We start from the raw sequence: 15132 nt of genomic DNA on the forward strand, positions 1-15132 counted from the left end.
CAGACAATCACAGAGCGGATTTGGATAGGGACAAACTTCCTTTGGAGCGAGCTCTTGGTCTCCAGTGGTGCATGGAGAGTGATGCCTTCCAGTTCAGGATGCTGGTGAAACAAAGTCCCTTCACTAGACGTGGCATGCTGTCTATGCTTAGTTCAGTATATGACCCTTTGGGGTTTATAGCACCAGTCACTCTGCCGGGTAAAGTTTTGCTGCAGGAGCTTTGCAGGAGAAACTCTGGGTGGGATGAAAGCTTGCCTAGTGACATACTGCAGCAGTACTGCAGCAGTGGACAAAATGTGCACGTGGCATTCCTGCTCGGGAAAGCAAGAGTAACACCACTCAAGCCCGTCACCATTCCACGTCTGGAGCTTACCGCTGCAGTTCTTGCTGTTCGTGTGGACAAAATGTTGAGAGCAGAGTTGCAGTTGCACTTGGAAGACTCAGTCTTCTGGACAGATAGCACTTCGGTGCTGAAGTATATAATGAATGAGGACAGGCGTTTTCACACTTTCGTGGCTAACAGGGTAACAACCATCAGAGATGCTACAAAGGTGTCCCAATGGAAGTATGTAAACACCAAAGATAATCCTGCAGATGACACTTCAAGAGGCAGGAAAGTCACTGATCTACTGATTGGCAGCAGGTGGATTAAAGGACCCAGCTTTCTTTGGAAGCCAGAAAGATATTGGCCAGAAAATATCATGGAAATCAGCATTCCATTGGATGATCCGGAAGTAAAAAAGGATTTCACTGTGAATACAGTAATTACCACGGACTTGTCTAATGCGACTAATCAACTAATTACATACTTCTCAGACTGGAGGAGGCTCAAAGTTGCTGTTGCTTGGTTCCTCAAAGTCAAGGGTATCCTCTTGAAGTTATGTCAAAGGAGAAAGGAGTTGCAGGCCTCTGATCCACTCGATCAATCCAATCATGCACAGTTGGAGATGAAGAAGGTTAAAAGATCATTTTGGTGTCAGAACATCTCCGTTGATGATCTTTGTGAAGCAGAAATTGCAATTGTGCGCTTTGCTCAGCAGCAGCAGTTTAAGGCAGAAATTGATGCTCTCTCATCTGGAAGGTCAGCAGTCAGGAAAGAAAGTTCTATTTACAAACTGGATCCTTTCCTGGATGATGGTCTGCTCAGAGTCGGAGGAAGACTTAGTAGGTCAGCTTTACCAGAAGAAGTTAAGCACCCGCTTATCCTCACAAAGAACCAGCACATTTCAACTCTTATTCTGAGACACATTCATCAGCAACTGGGGCATTGTGGTAGAAACCACACACTATCCAAACTTAGGAGAAAGTATTGGATTACAAAGGCTCCTTCAGTGATAAGGAAAGTCATAAATGACTGCTGGACGTGCAGACTCCATGCAGCGAGAGCAGGTGAGCAAAAGATGGCGGATCTTCCATTGGAAAGGATTTTGCCTGATCAACCTCCTTTTACAAGTGTCGGTATCGATTATTTCGGACCAATCGAGGTGAAAAGAGGGAGAAGCCTGTGTTGGGGTCCAGCCAGAATGACAAAGCTCAGGCTGTGTCGTTTGGAGAACTACAACAAAAGACTCTTTATCCCAGCATGCCTTGCAGGTACTCCCAGAATGCTTTGCCACACCTAACACATAGGTGTGAAGTCTGGGAGGTATAAAGCTGGCCATGCTTCATTGTTCTTCCTCTTTCATACGTCGTCTGGCGACGTCCGGGGATACCCAACTCTGTTCCTGTTTCAAGCACGCTTCTCTTTGTTTAAAAGTTTTGGCGCGCAGCTAATCCAAAGGCCTTGAAGCACACCGACGTCCGAAATTCCGAGCTTAGATCATCCACTTGAACGCATCTCCAAAGAAGAGCGTTTATTTCTCCCGTATTGAAACGGTATTGAGAGAGACTGTAAGGATTACGTCTCGTTCCGTCCTTTAAAGAAAGGACATCCACGGAGATCACCTCGCTCGACGGAGGACACGACGGCCCTGCTCACCCTCTGGGACGCGCTACCATCACCAAACAACTGCAGGAAGATCGTTCCAGGACCCCCTTTGCTCCTTTCATCAACCGTGGACAAACGGTTACAAGTGAGGCTTAGCTAGGTCTGGGCAGTTAGATATAGAGAGTGTGTTTAATAACTGAGTTATTATTGTGAAACGGTGATAATATTTGCTTGGCGTTTGACCACTGTGTCTTAGATTTTACCAGAGTAAAATCTCTTTTGTTCTCCTTATTTGTGCCGCTGTGTCCCGTGTGTTTATCTGTGAGCTCCCACGTCATAACCGGGTAATAGACCCACTATCAGAAAGACTAGTGTAAACGCCGTCTGATACAAATCCGGCCACTGGCTTCTGATAAGTGAAGTAACCTATGCTCTGACTTGTGGTGAGCTCCAGTCCGAGATTTAGCTGTCGAGGTGCGTTGTTTTCTCTCGCTCTCTCGCCTTTACACACACACCTTTCGGTAGACGCACACACATAGAGATCTGTGGCTTTCCAGACGCTGCAGAAACGTAGATCACGTTCTGTGTCCGCCATCACGTGACCACGCGTGGTCGCCGCCATTTTTGATCGCTGTGTGTCTGTCTCTGTCTGTCCCTCCCCCTCTCCCTCTCTCTCTCTCTCTCACTCTCACTCTCACACACACACACACACACACACACACACACATGTGCCACGCTTGTTTGTTTTGTTTGTTACCTGTAGTTTGGTTTATAATAGTTGTTTGTTTGATTGAGTTTCATTAATTAACTTGATGTTGCTTTGTTAAATAAATTCTATTATATCTTAAAAAGTCGTTGTTTGTGATCACTGTGAATTTGCTTTGTGACTTAGGCTGGGTGAAAGGGCTTTGTGTTCGGATTTCACACCTTCAATTAAATACAGATTATTAATTATTAATGATATTAGTATTTGATTAACTAATTTTGAGACTGATATTTTGTAATATTTTGGTTGTTCCCTGTTTACAGGGTGGTGCCCCGCGGTTTATTAAATGCAGTTTAATAACAATTATTGATTTAGATTAATAATTAAATAAACCTAATTATTAAATTTATTTTGACAACTAAATGTTACACCATAAAACCCAACATAACCGTTGGTCAGGTATTCGCTCTTGAAAATCCCCAACACCTGTGTAAACGTTATGGAGTGATCTTTACCTGTTTAGCAAGCAGAGCTGTTCAAACTCACTGGATACAGATGCATGTATAAACGCTTTGGGGCGATTTATAATTAGAAGAGGCCAAGTTTCTTATATGCTGTCTGACAATGGCACCAATTTTGTGGGCGCAAATAGGGAACTGAAGGAGGCTCTTCCTGCACTTAAACACGACCAGATCCAAAGAGTTCTAATTCCAGCTGGAGTGGACTGGAAATTCAATCCTCCAGGAGCATCTCACTTTGGCGGAGTGTGGGAGCGCATGATTCGAACAATAAGGCGTGTTTTAAAATCTGTGTTACACCAGCAGCAATTGGATGATGACAGCCTTCAAACAGTTCTCTGTGAAGTTGAGGCCATATCAAATGACCGACCAATCACCCAGCTGTCTGAGGATCCCAATGACCTTGAACCTCTTACACCAAATCACATCCTCCTCCTGAAAGGCAAACCTGTTTTACCACCTGGATTGTTTGTGAAACAGGACCTGTATACAAAAAGAAGATGGAGACAGGTGCAATACATCTCAGATCTATTCTGGAAGCGGTGGGTTCAAGAGTACCTCCCTCTGCTTCAAGAGCGTCAAAAATGGAACAGAGAAAAAAGGAGTCTTATGTCTGGAGACATTGTCATAGTCATGGATTCAACGGCCCCTCGTGGTTCTTGGCTGCTTGGCCGAGTGACAAACATGGTGTTGTTCGGTCCGTTCGTCTTAAAACAAAGGTTAATGTGTTGGAAAGACCAGTTACCAAACTTTGTTTATTAAATGCAGCTGAAGACGTTTAATGATAACGCATTAATAACGTTTTTGTTTATGGCTCTTGTTTTTTTTTTTTTTGTGAATTGTTAGCTCCACCTGTACCTAACAATTAGGGGCTGGAGTGTAAGAGCCATTTTTGTGTTAAGGATGAACTGTGGTTTTCATGTCACTAGGTGTCACTGTTGGGTTGCTTAACGCAGCCTATATGAGTATGACACGCCTCTGTAACGTCGCATGGAGGTCGGGGACAGTGCCTCTGGACTGGCAGACCGGGGTGGTGGTCCCTCTTTTCAAGAAGGGGGACCGGAGGGTGTGTTCCAACTACCGGGGAATCACACTCCTCAGCCTCCCTGGTAAAGTCTATTCCAGGGTTCTGGAGAGGAGGGTCCGGCTGATTGTCGAACCTCGGATCCAAGAGGAACAATGCGGTTTTCGTCCTGGCCGTGGAACACTGGACCAGCTCTACACTCTCCAGCGGGTGCTCGAGGGTTCATGGGAGTTTGCCCAACCAGTCCACATGTGCTTTGTGGATCTGGAGAAGGCATTCGACCGTGTCCCTCGCGGCTCCCTGTGGGGGGTGCTCTGGGAGTATGGGGTTCGGGGCCCTTTGCTCAGGGCGGTCCGGTCCTTGTACAACCAGAGCAGGAGTCTGGTTCGCATTGCCGGCAGTAAGTCGGACCTGTTCCCGGTGCGCGTTGGCCTCCGGCAGGGCTGCCCTTTGTCACCGGTTCTGTTCATTACTTTTATGGACAGAATTTCTAGGCGCAGCCAGGGGCCGGAGGGGGTCCGGTTCGGGGACCACAGGATCTCGTCTCTGCTTTTTGCAGATGATGTGGTCTTGTTGGCTCCATCGAACCCGGACCTCCAGCGTGCACTGGGGCGGTTCGCTAACGAGTGTGAGGCGGCTGGGATGAGGATCAGCACCTCTAAATCTGAGGCCATGGTTCTCGACCGGAAAAAGGTGGTTTGCCCTCTTCGAGTCGGTGGGGAGTCCTTGCCCCAGGTGGAGGAGTTTAAGTATCTCGGGGTCTTGTTCACGAGTGGGGGGAAGATGGAGCGCGAGATCGACAGACGGATCGGTGCGGCGTCTGCAGTCATGCGGTCGCTGTATCGGTCCGTCGTGGTGAAGAAGGAGCTAAGCCGAAAGGCGAAGCTCTTGATTTACCAGTCGATCTTCGTTCCTACCCTCACCTATGGTCATGAGCTTTGGGTCATGACCGAAAGAACGAGATCTCGGATACAAGCGGCCGAAATGGGCTTCCTCCGTAGGGTGGCTGGGCGCACCCTTAGAGATAGGGTGAGGAGCTCGGTCACCAGGGAGGAGCTCGGAGTAGAGCCGTTACTCCTCCACATCGAGAGGAGTCAGTTGAGGTGGTTCGGGCATCTGGTCCGGATGCCCCCTGGACGCCTCCCTAGGGAGGTGTTCCGGGCATGTCCCTCCGGGAGGAGGCCTCGGGGTAGACCCAGGACACGCTGGAGAGACTATGTCTCTCGGCTGGCTTGGGAACGCCTTGGGGTCCCACCGGAAGAGCTGGAGGAGGTGTCTGGGGTGAGGGAAGTCTGGGTGTCTCTGCTTAGACTGCTGCCCCCGCGACCCGACCCCGGATAAGCGGTAGAAAATGGATGGATGGATGGATATGAGTATGACATTTGTCATCAGACAGGATGTTGTTGTTTGACCCTGGAAGGGCTCATGGTTTTTGACCACTGAAGCGGCATGCAGTAAGTAAGGACCTGCTGTGTTGAATCTGTGTGTATGGATTTATGATCGGTAACAAACCTGTTGGACAGTGTTTTCTTTGCACATGGTGCTTATTAATAAATGTAACGTGGAAACGAAAGAATGACACGTCTGAAGGAAAGTTATTTGACGCAACACACAAGGAAACAGCGCGTCATCCAGGTCACTCCTGGGAGTTAAACAATCAACAAAAGCTTAGTATTTGATTAAGCTTCTACAGATATAATTCATGTTGCATTAAAATATCGTTCTACACGTCTTCTGTAGAGCTGACAGTTCAGATATTTCTCTCTCTCTCTCTCTCTCTCTCTAAAAGCTCAATGGATAACAAAGCACTGTGTTTATTGAGAACAGCCAGAATAGTAGTTATTTAGCTGACTCTTACTCCCAGCATGCTCTGCAACACCTAACACATAGGTGTGAAGTTTAGGGTGAATAAAAGCAGTCGTCTCCCATTCTTCTCTCTCTTCAAATGCTTCCAGCATCCAGAGACACAAGTCTACTCCTGCTTCACAGCACGCTGCTCTTTCTTTCAATGTTTTGGCGTGCAGGCAACCCGAGGCCTCAAGGAATGACAGTGTTCTGAATCCCCAGCTTGCATCATCCTATGAACGCATCTCGACAGAGATTCTCAGAGAGCGTCTTATTCATAGAGCGAATTAAAAACAGTATTTAGAGAGTGTAAAGATCACGTCTGGTTCCATCCTGCAATGAACAGGACAACCACGGAGATCGCCTCGCTCGACAGAGAACACACCGATCCTACTCATCCTCTGGGAACCGCCGCCGCCATCCAACTCATCTGCACGGAAACAGAGTGGAGATCTGATTTCATGGTGGGACCTTTCCCCTCCTCAACCGCAGACAAACGCTTTACAAGTGAGGCTGAATCAGGTCTGAGCAGTGAGCTTTAGAGAGTGTGTTTAATAACTGAGTTATTCATGTGAAGTTGTGAAGATAATATTTGCTTCTTATCTGACCACTGCGTCTCTGGTTTGACTAGTTTAAAAGCTCTTTGTCCCGTGTGTGTTTCTCTGTGAACTCTAGCGTTATATCCGGGTAATATCTTCATGTTCAGGAAGACCAGTGTAAACACTGTCTAACAGAAATTCAGCCTCTGGCTTCTAGTGTTCAACTTCATTATTCACAAGTTGTGCACGAGTTTCAGACTGTGATCCAGCCTCTACACACACACACACACACACACACACCTACACACACACACACACACACACACACACCTACACACACACACACAAACACACACACACACACCTACACACACACACACACACACACACACACACACACACTAGTAAGTAAGCGTGCATGAGCTGAATATTATTAAGTGTGAAGCGGTATGTCCTTTTAATTCAATTTAGTTTTGCCATTAAGATTTAAGATTAAGATTTATCTGAATGGCATCAAAAGCAGATTGTAGCTTTTGTATGGCACCTGTTAATGATGAAGCAGAACAGTACAACATAGTGTCATCTGCATAAAAGGGAAATTTGGTATCATGACATTTTGACACAAAACATTTTAATAAATAGTAAATAAAATGGGACACAATATGGACCCTGGGGGGGGGGGGGGGGGGGGGGGACACACCATTTTGAGTCAACAAATGTTTGTAGGATATACCATCAACCTGAACACTTTGTGTTCTGCTGCACAAGTAGCTGCTAAACCACATGACAGCTGTTGTTTGTTTGTCTGGGACATGATGTTTCCCAATTCTCAAGAATGGGTGAAATTCAAACATAGTCAACACAGTTTCTATTATATTCATATCTATATTACAGTCAATGATCTGACCTCAGAGTCTCCAGTCTGCAGGTTGGACTCTGCAGTCCCTCACACAGCAGCTTCACTCCAGAATCCTGCAGATTGTTGTTGATGCTCAGGTCCAGCTCTCTGAGATGGGAGGGGTTGGACTTCAGAGCTGAGGCCACAACGTCACATTGAGTCTTTGAGAGTCCACAGTAAGAAAGTCTGTAGTGACACATAAAATAGAAAATGAATAGTCATGAAAGAAGCGTTGATATTCACGTCTCACATCTGATGATTGAAGTTTGACAGGTCCTGTTTGGTCTTAACTTTACACATCAGTGGAATCTCTCACTGACACAAAAAGTCTCTTCACTGCTTTTCAAACCTGCACATTCTTCATCTTTCAATCATTTACTAAATGATGGGTTGAATAATATAACTGTCCCTAAAGCTGAATCTATCAACAGACTGGAGAATACTAATGCAGCATAATCACGGCCGTGGTTCTACTCTGACAGACACACTGAGACTCTGTGCAGGCTGAAAGGTAGACACTTTATTAGTTGTTGCAGAGCCCTTATATACAGCACAACAGATGTCACAAATTCCTTCCCACTTTAGATACTTCTGTACATGGTTAGGAGAATCACATCACCTTTACCCTTACAATGTCAAACCTCTATTTGAAGAACAATTCCTCATTCCATTGTCAACTGAGGCCATACATTTATACTTTTAGAATACCTCTAATGACATTCTTCTCTTCAAATATGGTCATAGCTTCTCCAAATAGATCGTAGTCTGCTCACAGCAAAGTCACCTCTACAAAGTGTATCCAAACTGAACGTATTCACAGAAATTCGTACTATCACTAAATGTTACAGATGTGTAACCCTGCTGTTAAAACAGCTCAAAAAGAGTTGTTAAAAGAGTCATAAACAACATAATTATTGGTTTAGTTCATCAGTTCATGTTGTATTTATTTGATGTAACACACTCGAGCTGTGATTACTAAGTCAGTGAGTTTATTGTTGCAGTTTTGTTTGGCTAAAATCAACAGTAGTTTTGCAGTGCAGATTGATGTGCAGCAAAGTAAAAGTCTGCCATGCAGGACGAGAGTTTCTTTTTTTATGAAGCCAGAGTGAGTAAGAGATGGTCACCATGTTGTCACCATGTTAAATATAGAAGTTGATAAACAACAGAACTAAGTGATAAAGATGGACAGAGGATAATTCATCAGTTAGGAGTGAGAAGAGTTCCTGTAGAAGTCATGAAACTGAGTCATGAAAGTGTGTGTCATCTTAAAAAGCTGCACTTCACATGTCTCAGTCAGCCAGCTGCTCACTTCATTATGCTCGTTTTTCTGCCTGTTAGCAAACAAGTTATGGCTTTGCAAAGTCATTCAAACCGGTTCATGTGATTTAGTGATCCTCGAACTTATAAAGGTAAACATCATTCATGCTCATGATTTCATTTAGAGGTCAAAATCCTGATTTGACTCAAACAAAGCTGCTGTTCCCTAAACTGTGTGTGTGTGTGTGTGTGTGTGTGTGTGTGTGTGTGTGTGTGTGTGTGTGTGTGTGTGTGTGTGTGTGTGTGTGTGTGTGTGTGTGTGTGTGTGTGTGTGTGTGTGTGTGTGTGTGTGTGTGTGTGTGTGTGTGTGTGTGTGTGTGTGTGTGTGTGTGTGTGTGTGTGTGTGTGTGTGTGTGTGTGTGTGTGTGTAGTGTATGGTTACTGTGCTCAGAACCTCGCTCCTCCAGAACCTAGAAAGACGTGCATTTATCCAGGAGGGTTACACATGGAAACACATGGAGTTTGATTTAGGATGAGCTCATGTCTATAGTGATCTAAAGTGGGATCTATTCAGAGGACTCTCTCTGCAGTAGAAAACCATTTGAAAGTCATTGAACAGTAACTCTGGAGGAGGACCATCTCATTCTCCAGCCGTCTGACTCACTTCTATAAAGGTGAAAATACAGAGACTGCTGCAGAATGATCCAGAAATCAAACAAGTCAGCCAAGAATCAAATGTAGTGAGGTGAAGGATCTCCTGTAAGAACACTTTATCTGTGATCTACCTGCTGACATGTTCAGAGATGATGCTCATGATTGATTAGTAATGCCTGCAGAGGCTGGAAGGGGGCGCTCACAGCATCTGATATCTCTCTTTTCAGGGATTAACACTATCACACATCTCAGTCACTTCTTTGGGAATTCTCTCCTGAATGTGTTCACAAAACAACTATCAAAAACATTTATGAACTCAGGACAAAAACCTCAAAAACATCACGTCTGAAAAAAACTACCACTGACTGTTTCTGCTGAACATTAACAGAGGAACAGTTTTTATTGAACAGAGAGGATTTACTTTAGTTTATTAAATTATTACATAGGGCTGGGAAATTAATTTAGCATTATTACAAACTGACTTTCAGAACAATTAATCGATGTCATCTCGCCCATGTCAATTATTTTAATTATTTTCAGGACAGAGTCACGTGAAGACACGTCCAATCCACGACCTGGAAGTTTGAACACATTTTGTCTTCAGGGAAGACGACGTCCAACAAAAACAAGTCAAATGAAAACACTGAAGAAAAAAGTTTCTCTGTTAGAGAAGTTAATTTCTCCTTTAAAACTAAAATGTGTGGTTTTCATCTCAAGAGATGATTTGATTACAATTCTAAATATTCACTTAATAACCACTCGATAGTTCATCAGATATTCACTCCTTCATTAGAAACATATCCCAGCTTTAATAGTGGAGCACATTTACAGTAGAGACCATGTCAGTGAACTATGAGGGGAAAATACTAAAACTAAATCATCTTTTATTAATCTAAACTGAGGTCACATGTTCAATGAGTGGTGATATTGATTTGAGGTCATATCATCCAGCACTATTAGTACATGACACTGATTTATAATGCTCATCACATCTGGACTTACTCTGCCTTCCTGCAGTTCCTCACAGCTGGAATCAGTCTCCATCGTCCCTGGTCTGATGTGTTGTACTTCTTCAGGTCCAACTCATCCAGAACCTCCTCGGACATCTGCAGCATGTAGGCCAGAGCAGAGCAGTGGATCTCAGAGAGTTCCTTCTCTGATCTGTTCTCTGACTTCAGGAACTCTTGGATCTCCTGATGGACTGAGAGGTCCTTCATCTCCGTCAGACAGTGGAAGATGTTGATGCTTCTGTCAGGAGAGATATGATCACTGTTCATCTCCTTCAGGTTGTTGATGACTCTCTGGATCATTCCTGGACTGTTGTCTGTCTGACCCAGCAGGCCTCCTAAGAGTCTCTGGTTTGACTCCAGAGAAAGACCATGAAGGAAGCGAACAAACAGGTCCAGGTGACCGTTCTGACTTTGAAGGGATTTCTTCATTGATTTATTTAGGAGAACATCAAGAGTTGAATCTACATGTGTTTGTCCCAGAAAAATCCTCAGTACTGTTGTGTTCCAGTTGGTGAAACAGTGGAACATGTAGACTGCAGCCAGAAACTCCTGAACGCTCAGATGAACAAAGCAGTAGACTGTTTTCTGGAAGATCACACACTCTGTTTTGAAGATCTCTGTACAAACTCCTGAGTACACCGAGGCCTCTGTGACATCCAGACCACACCGCTCCAGGTCTTCTTGGTAGAACATGATGTTTCCGTCCTCCAGATGTTCAAACGCCAGCCTCCCCAGCTTCAGAAGAACTTCCCTGTCAGCCTCTGTCAGCTCATGTGGACTCATCTGATGTCCCTCACCATACTTGTTCTTCTTCCTCTTTGTCTGAACCAGCAGGAAGTGTGAGTACATGTCAGTCAGGGTCTTGGGCAGCTCTCCTCTCTGCTCTGTGTTCATCATGTGCTCCAGAACTGTGGCAGTGATCCAGCAGAAGACCGGGATCAGACACATGATGTGGAGGCTCCTGGATGTCTGGATGTGTGAGATGATTCTGTTGGACAGATCTTCATCACTGAACCTCCTCCTGAAGTACTCCTCCTTCTGGGCGTCAGTGAAGCCTCGTACTTCTGTTACCCTGTCGACACATGAAGGAGGGATCTGATTGGCTGCTGCAGGTCGAGAAGTGATCCAGATGAGAGCTGAGGGGAGCAGATTCCCCTTGATGAGATTTGTGAACAGTGTGTTTAACGATGACTTCTGTGAGACATCAGACACAACCTCCCTGTTTGTGAAGTCCAATGACAGTCTGCTTTCATCCAGGCCGTCAAAGATGAACAACAGTTTACAGACAGCGAGCGTCTCTGCTGCCACCTTCTGTAATGTTGGATGGAAAACACGGAGAAGCTCAAGAAGACTGTAGCGCTTATCTCTGACCAAGTTCAGCTCCCTGAATGAAAGCAGGATCAGCAGACTGACGTCTTGGTTCTCTGAGCCCTCGGCCCAGTCCAGAGTGAACTTCTGCACTGAGAAGGTTTTTCCAACACCAGCCACGCCGTTTGTCAGAACCACTCTGATGGGTTTCTGTTGGTCGGGTTGAGCTCCTGTCTTTGGTTCCTGTTGGTCGGGTTGAGCTCCTGTCTTTGGTTCCTGTTGGTCGGGTTGAGCTCCTGTCTTTGGTTCCTGTTGGTCGGGTTGAGCTCCTGTCTTTGGTTCCTGTTGGTCGGGTTGAGCTCCTGTCTTTGGTTCCTGTTGGTCGGGTTGAGCTCCTGTCTTTGGTTCCTGTTGGTCGGGTTGAGCTCCTGTCTTTGGTTCCTGTTGGTCCGGTAAGGCTTTAAAGATGTCCTGGCACTTGATTGGAGTCTCATGGACGGTCTTCTTTTTAGAGTCTGTCTCCATCTGTCTCACCTCATGTTGGGTGTTCGCCTCTTCACTCTGCCCCTCTGTGATGAAGAGCTCAGTGTAGATCCTTTTGAGGGGGGCTCTACTTCCTGTTTCATCACTTCCTTCAGTCACATGTTCACATCTCGTCCTCAGACTGACCTTATGTTGATCTAAAACCTCCTGCTGACCTCTATCTACTGAAAGAGATAATGATACAATCTGATTATTGTTTTCAGATGTTTTTGTAAAAGAAGTAAAAAGAGTTTTAATTTCTAGACTTTTGACACTGACCAATAAAAGTCGTGTTTGAGGAGATCACAGAAGGTGTACAGTCTTACTTTGTTCAGTGCTGCTCTGACTGACTGTCTGCAGTCCAGCTCCTGGTCTGGATCCATACTGAGGACAGGACGTCTCCTCCTCTCTAACATGAGTCCTCTTTGTCCCCCTGTGAAGACATGTCTTTAGAACAACACTGATGGTTGACTGGTAGAAAATATGAAGATTTATCAAACACAATGTAAACAGTCAGATGATGACAGAGAGCAGGTAACAGCTTCTTTCTTCTGTTTGGATTCAGCTCATAGTCTGCAGGGAGATGATTGTTTCTTGTGTTTTAACCCTCCTGCTTTCATAAAGACTGAAGAACAACAGTTCCTCTCTCAGTGGCCTGCCAGAATGCCAGACAAGATTCAGGTCTGTGTCCCTTTGGAGAACCATGAGTTATTTAACTGGGAACAGGTCAAAAGACTCTCACTCCCAGCATGCACTGCAGGGATACTCTGCAACACCTATCACGTAGGTAGGTAGGTAGGTAGGTAGGTAGGTAGGTAGGTAGGTATCTATGCAAAAGGATGAATACTGATAGAATAAAGTGGGCGTAGTGCAATGATGGATTAGATATAAGAAGTGATATCAAATAGAATAAAGTGGAGTGGTGCATTAAGATCAAATAAAGCATTAGGCGGTTAAGGTGCAGCATAAGGAAACAAGGAAACAGAAAAGGAGGTAGGTAACAGAGTTCACAGCTTAGCATGTCTTAGCTACCCTCATCAAACAGTTTAGTGAGGCTGAGTTATAGGTCTGAGCACTTAGCTTTAATAACTGAGTTATTCATGTGAAACTGTGATCATATTTTTATTTTATTCAACCACTGCACCTTTGGTTTTACCAGAGTCAAACCTGTATTTGTTGTGTTCATTTGGGCTGCTGCGTCCTGTGTGTGTTTCTCTGTGAATTCTAGTGTCATATCTGGATCATATCTTCATGATCAGGGAGACCAGTGTAAACACTGACTAACATAAATTCAGCCACTGGCTCCTGGGGATGGAGGAAACTATTCCAGAGTTGTGTGTGAGTTACAGACTGTGATCCAGCCTCTTCAGACACACACTGTTTCCTTTCCCCTCTCTTTCTAACACACACACCTTTCAAGGTCACCTGAACACAGGGGTCGTGCTGAGCGCCATCTTCTGCTGCTAATAAATGTACTTTGTACTTTGTAAGACAGATAAGATCAGATTACAGCTTTACAAGGTGACCGACCCTACAAGGAAACATCTGAAGAGACAAAGAGTTAGTAAGAAGACTTACTTTGTGTCTGACGGTCCAGATTCTTTACTGAAGTCTAGAAACTCATCTTTGGACTGATCACTCTTCAGAGACAGACAGCTGGGTACAGGAGACTCTGCTCTCTGTCTGCTCCTCTCAAATCTACAAAAACAAACTTTGTGTTATATTTCCATCACATGAATACATCTTTAGATACCACAGCAACAACAACACAGAAGTCTGGGCTCCCAGACGAGGTGATGTTCTTGTGTTTAATGATCAACCTGCACACACAGAAGATCACTGCACGACTAGGACAACATTTGATAAACAGGAAATATGGATGAGAGGAATAATGAGGATGATTTTTAAAATGATTTCTCTTCAAAGTTTAAACTCACTGAATGATTGAAGTAGAAATTATGTGAGAAATGTGTGAAATCATGTATCACTTTGATGCTGATGATACTATCATCTATTGTTGCTCAACATCTGTTGCACAAGCTTTTGAGTTTATGCAATCAGCATTTAATGTTGTCCAGTCTCGGCTGAGGGAACTAAAGTTGGTCATAAACTATGATGAAACAAAGCTCATGTTGTTTTCACATTTACGTGAAGTACCAACAAATGTACCCTTGAATTTTACGTCCAAGGAAATACAATCGAGTTTGCAACAACTACAAGTTCCTGGGTTTCCTTCTGGACTGTGAACTATCATTTAAAGCACATATCACCAAACTCGTCTCCAAACTCAAAGTGAAGCTGAGATTTTATTATAGAAATAAATCCTGCTTTTCACTCAGGCCGAGGAAACTTCTTGTTTCGTCTACCTTCCTTCCTTTGTTGGATTATGGCGATGTGCTGTACATGGGCGCCTCTGCTAAATGTTTACAGTCATTGGATACCGTGTATCAATGCGCGTTGAGATTTGTGACAGGTTGTAGACGCCTTACTCATCACTGTGACCTGTACATGAAATCTGATTGGCCACCCTTAAAGGTGCGCAGGTATTTACACTGGCTAAATCTTCTTTATAAAGCTCTTCTTGGTTTGGTGCCGTCATATTTATGTGAACACCTTCAAAGAACCAGAAGCCAACACGCCTTGTGTTCCTGTGATGTTTTAAAACTGTCTGTTCCTCGTGTCCGCACTGAGCTCGGAAAAAGAGCGTTCAGTTTTGCTGCTCCCTCTACCTGGAACTTTCTCCAAAATGACTTGAAAATGGCCGACCTCATTTCACTTGAAGCCTTTGGCTCGATCTTAAAGGACAAAAAACGTGAGGCAATTGGACAGTGTCTGTGTGTCTGAATTGTAACCTGTCATCACAACTCTGCACTTCATCTGTAAACTGATCTGTTCATTGGAATTGTTGTTTTTTTCTAAACTTA

At 44.5% G+C, this 15132-nt stretch overlaps 3 protein-coding genes and 1 long non-coding RNA gene across 4 annotated transcripts in view; 1 reads left to right on the plus strand and 3 right to left on the minus strand.

Annotated features, from left to right (window-relative positions):
- The window catches only part of LOC306818941 (NLR family CARD domain-containing protein 3-like), a 109116-nt gene that overhangs the window by 70136 nt on the left and 23848 nt on the right, over window positions 1-15132 (minus strand). The gene's annotated exons all lie outside the window — the stretch shown is intronic.
- Window positions 1-15132, plus strand: part of LOC306818947 (uncharacterized protein) — a 118398-nt gene that overhangs the window by 63975 nt on the left and 39291 nt on the right. The window lies entirely within an intron of this gene.
- Window positions 1-15132, minus strand: part of LOC306818994 — a 38714-nt gene that overhangs the window by 13976 nt on the left and 9606 nt on the right. The window lies entirely within an intron of this gene.
- LOC306818771 (uncharacterized protein) overlaps window positions 1-15132 on the minus strand; it is a 30708-nt gene that overhangs the window by 13976 nt on the left and 1600 nt on the right. Inside the window, exons 3-6 of the mRNA XM_079336489.1 lie at window positions 13787-13906; window positions 12535-12641; window positions 10371-12393; window positions 7467-7643 (exon numbers count right to left, since the gene is read on the minus strand). Of these exons, the coding sequence (XP_079192615.1) occupies window positions 7467-7643; window positions 10371-12393; window positions 12535-12641; window positions 13787-13906 (2427 nt within the window). The remainder of the gene's footprint in view (window positions 1-7466; window positions 7644-10370; window positions 12394-12534; window positions 12642-13786; window positions 13907-15132) is intronic.

Source organism: Symphodus melops, assembly GCF_947650265.1.
Source record: "Symphodus melops genome assembly, chromosome: 23".
In the NCBI taxonomy this organism is placed as follows: domain Eukaryota; kingdom Metazoa; phylum Chordata; class Actinopteri; order Labriformes; family Labridae; genus Symphodus; species Symphodus melops.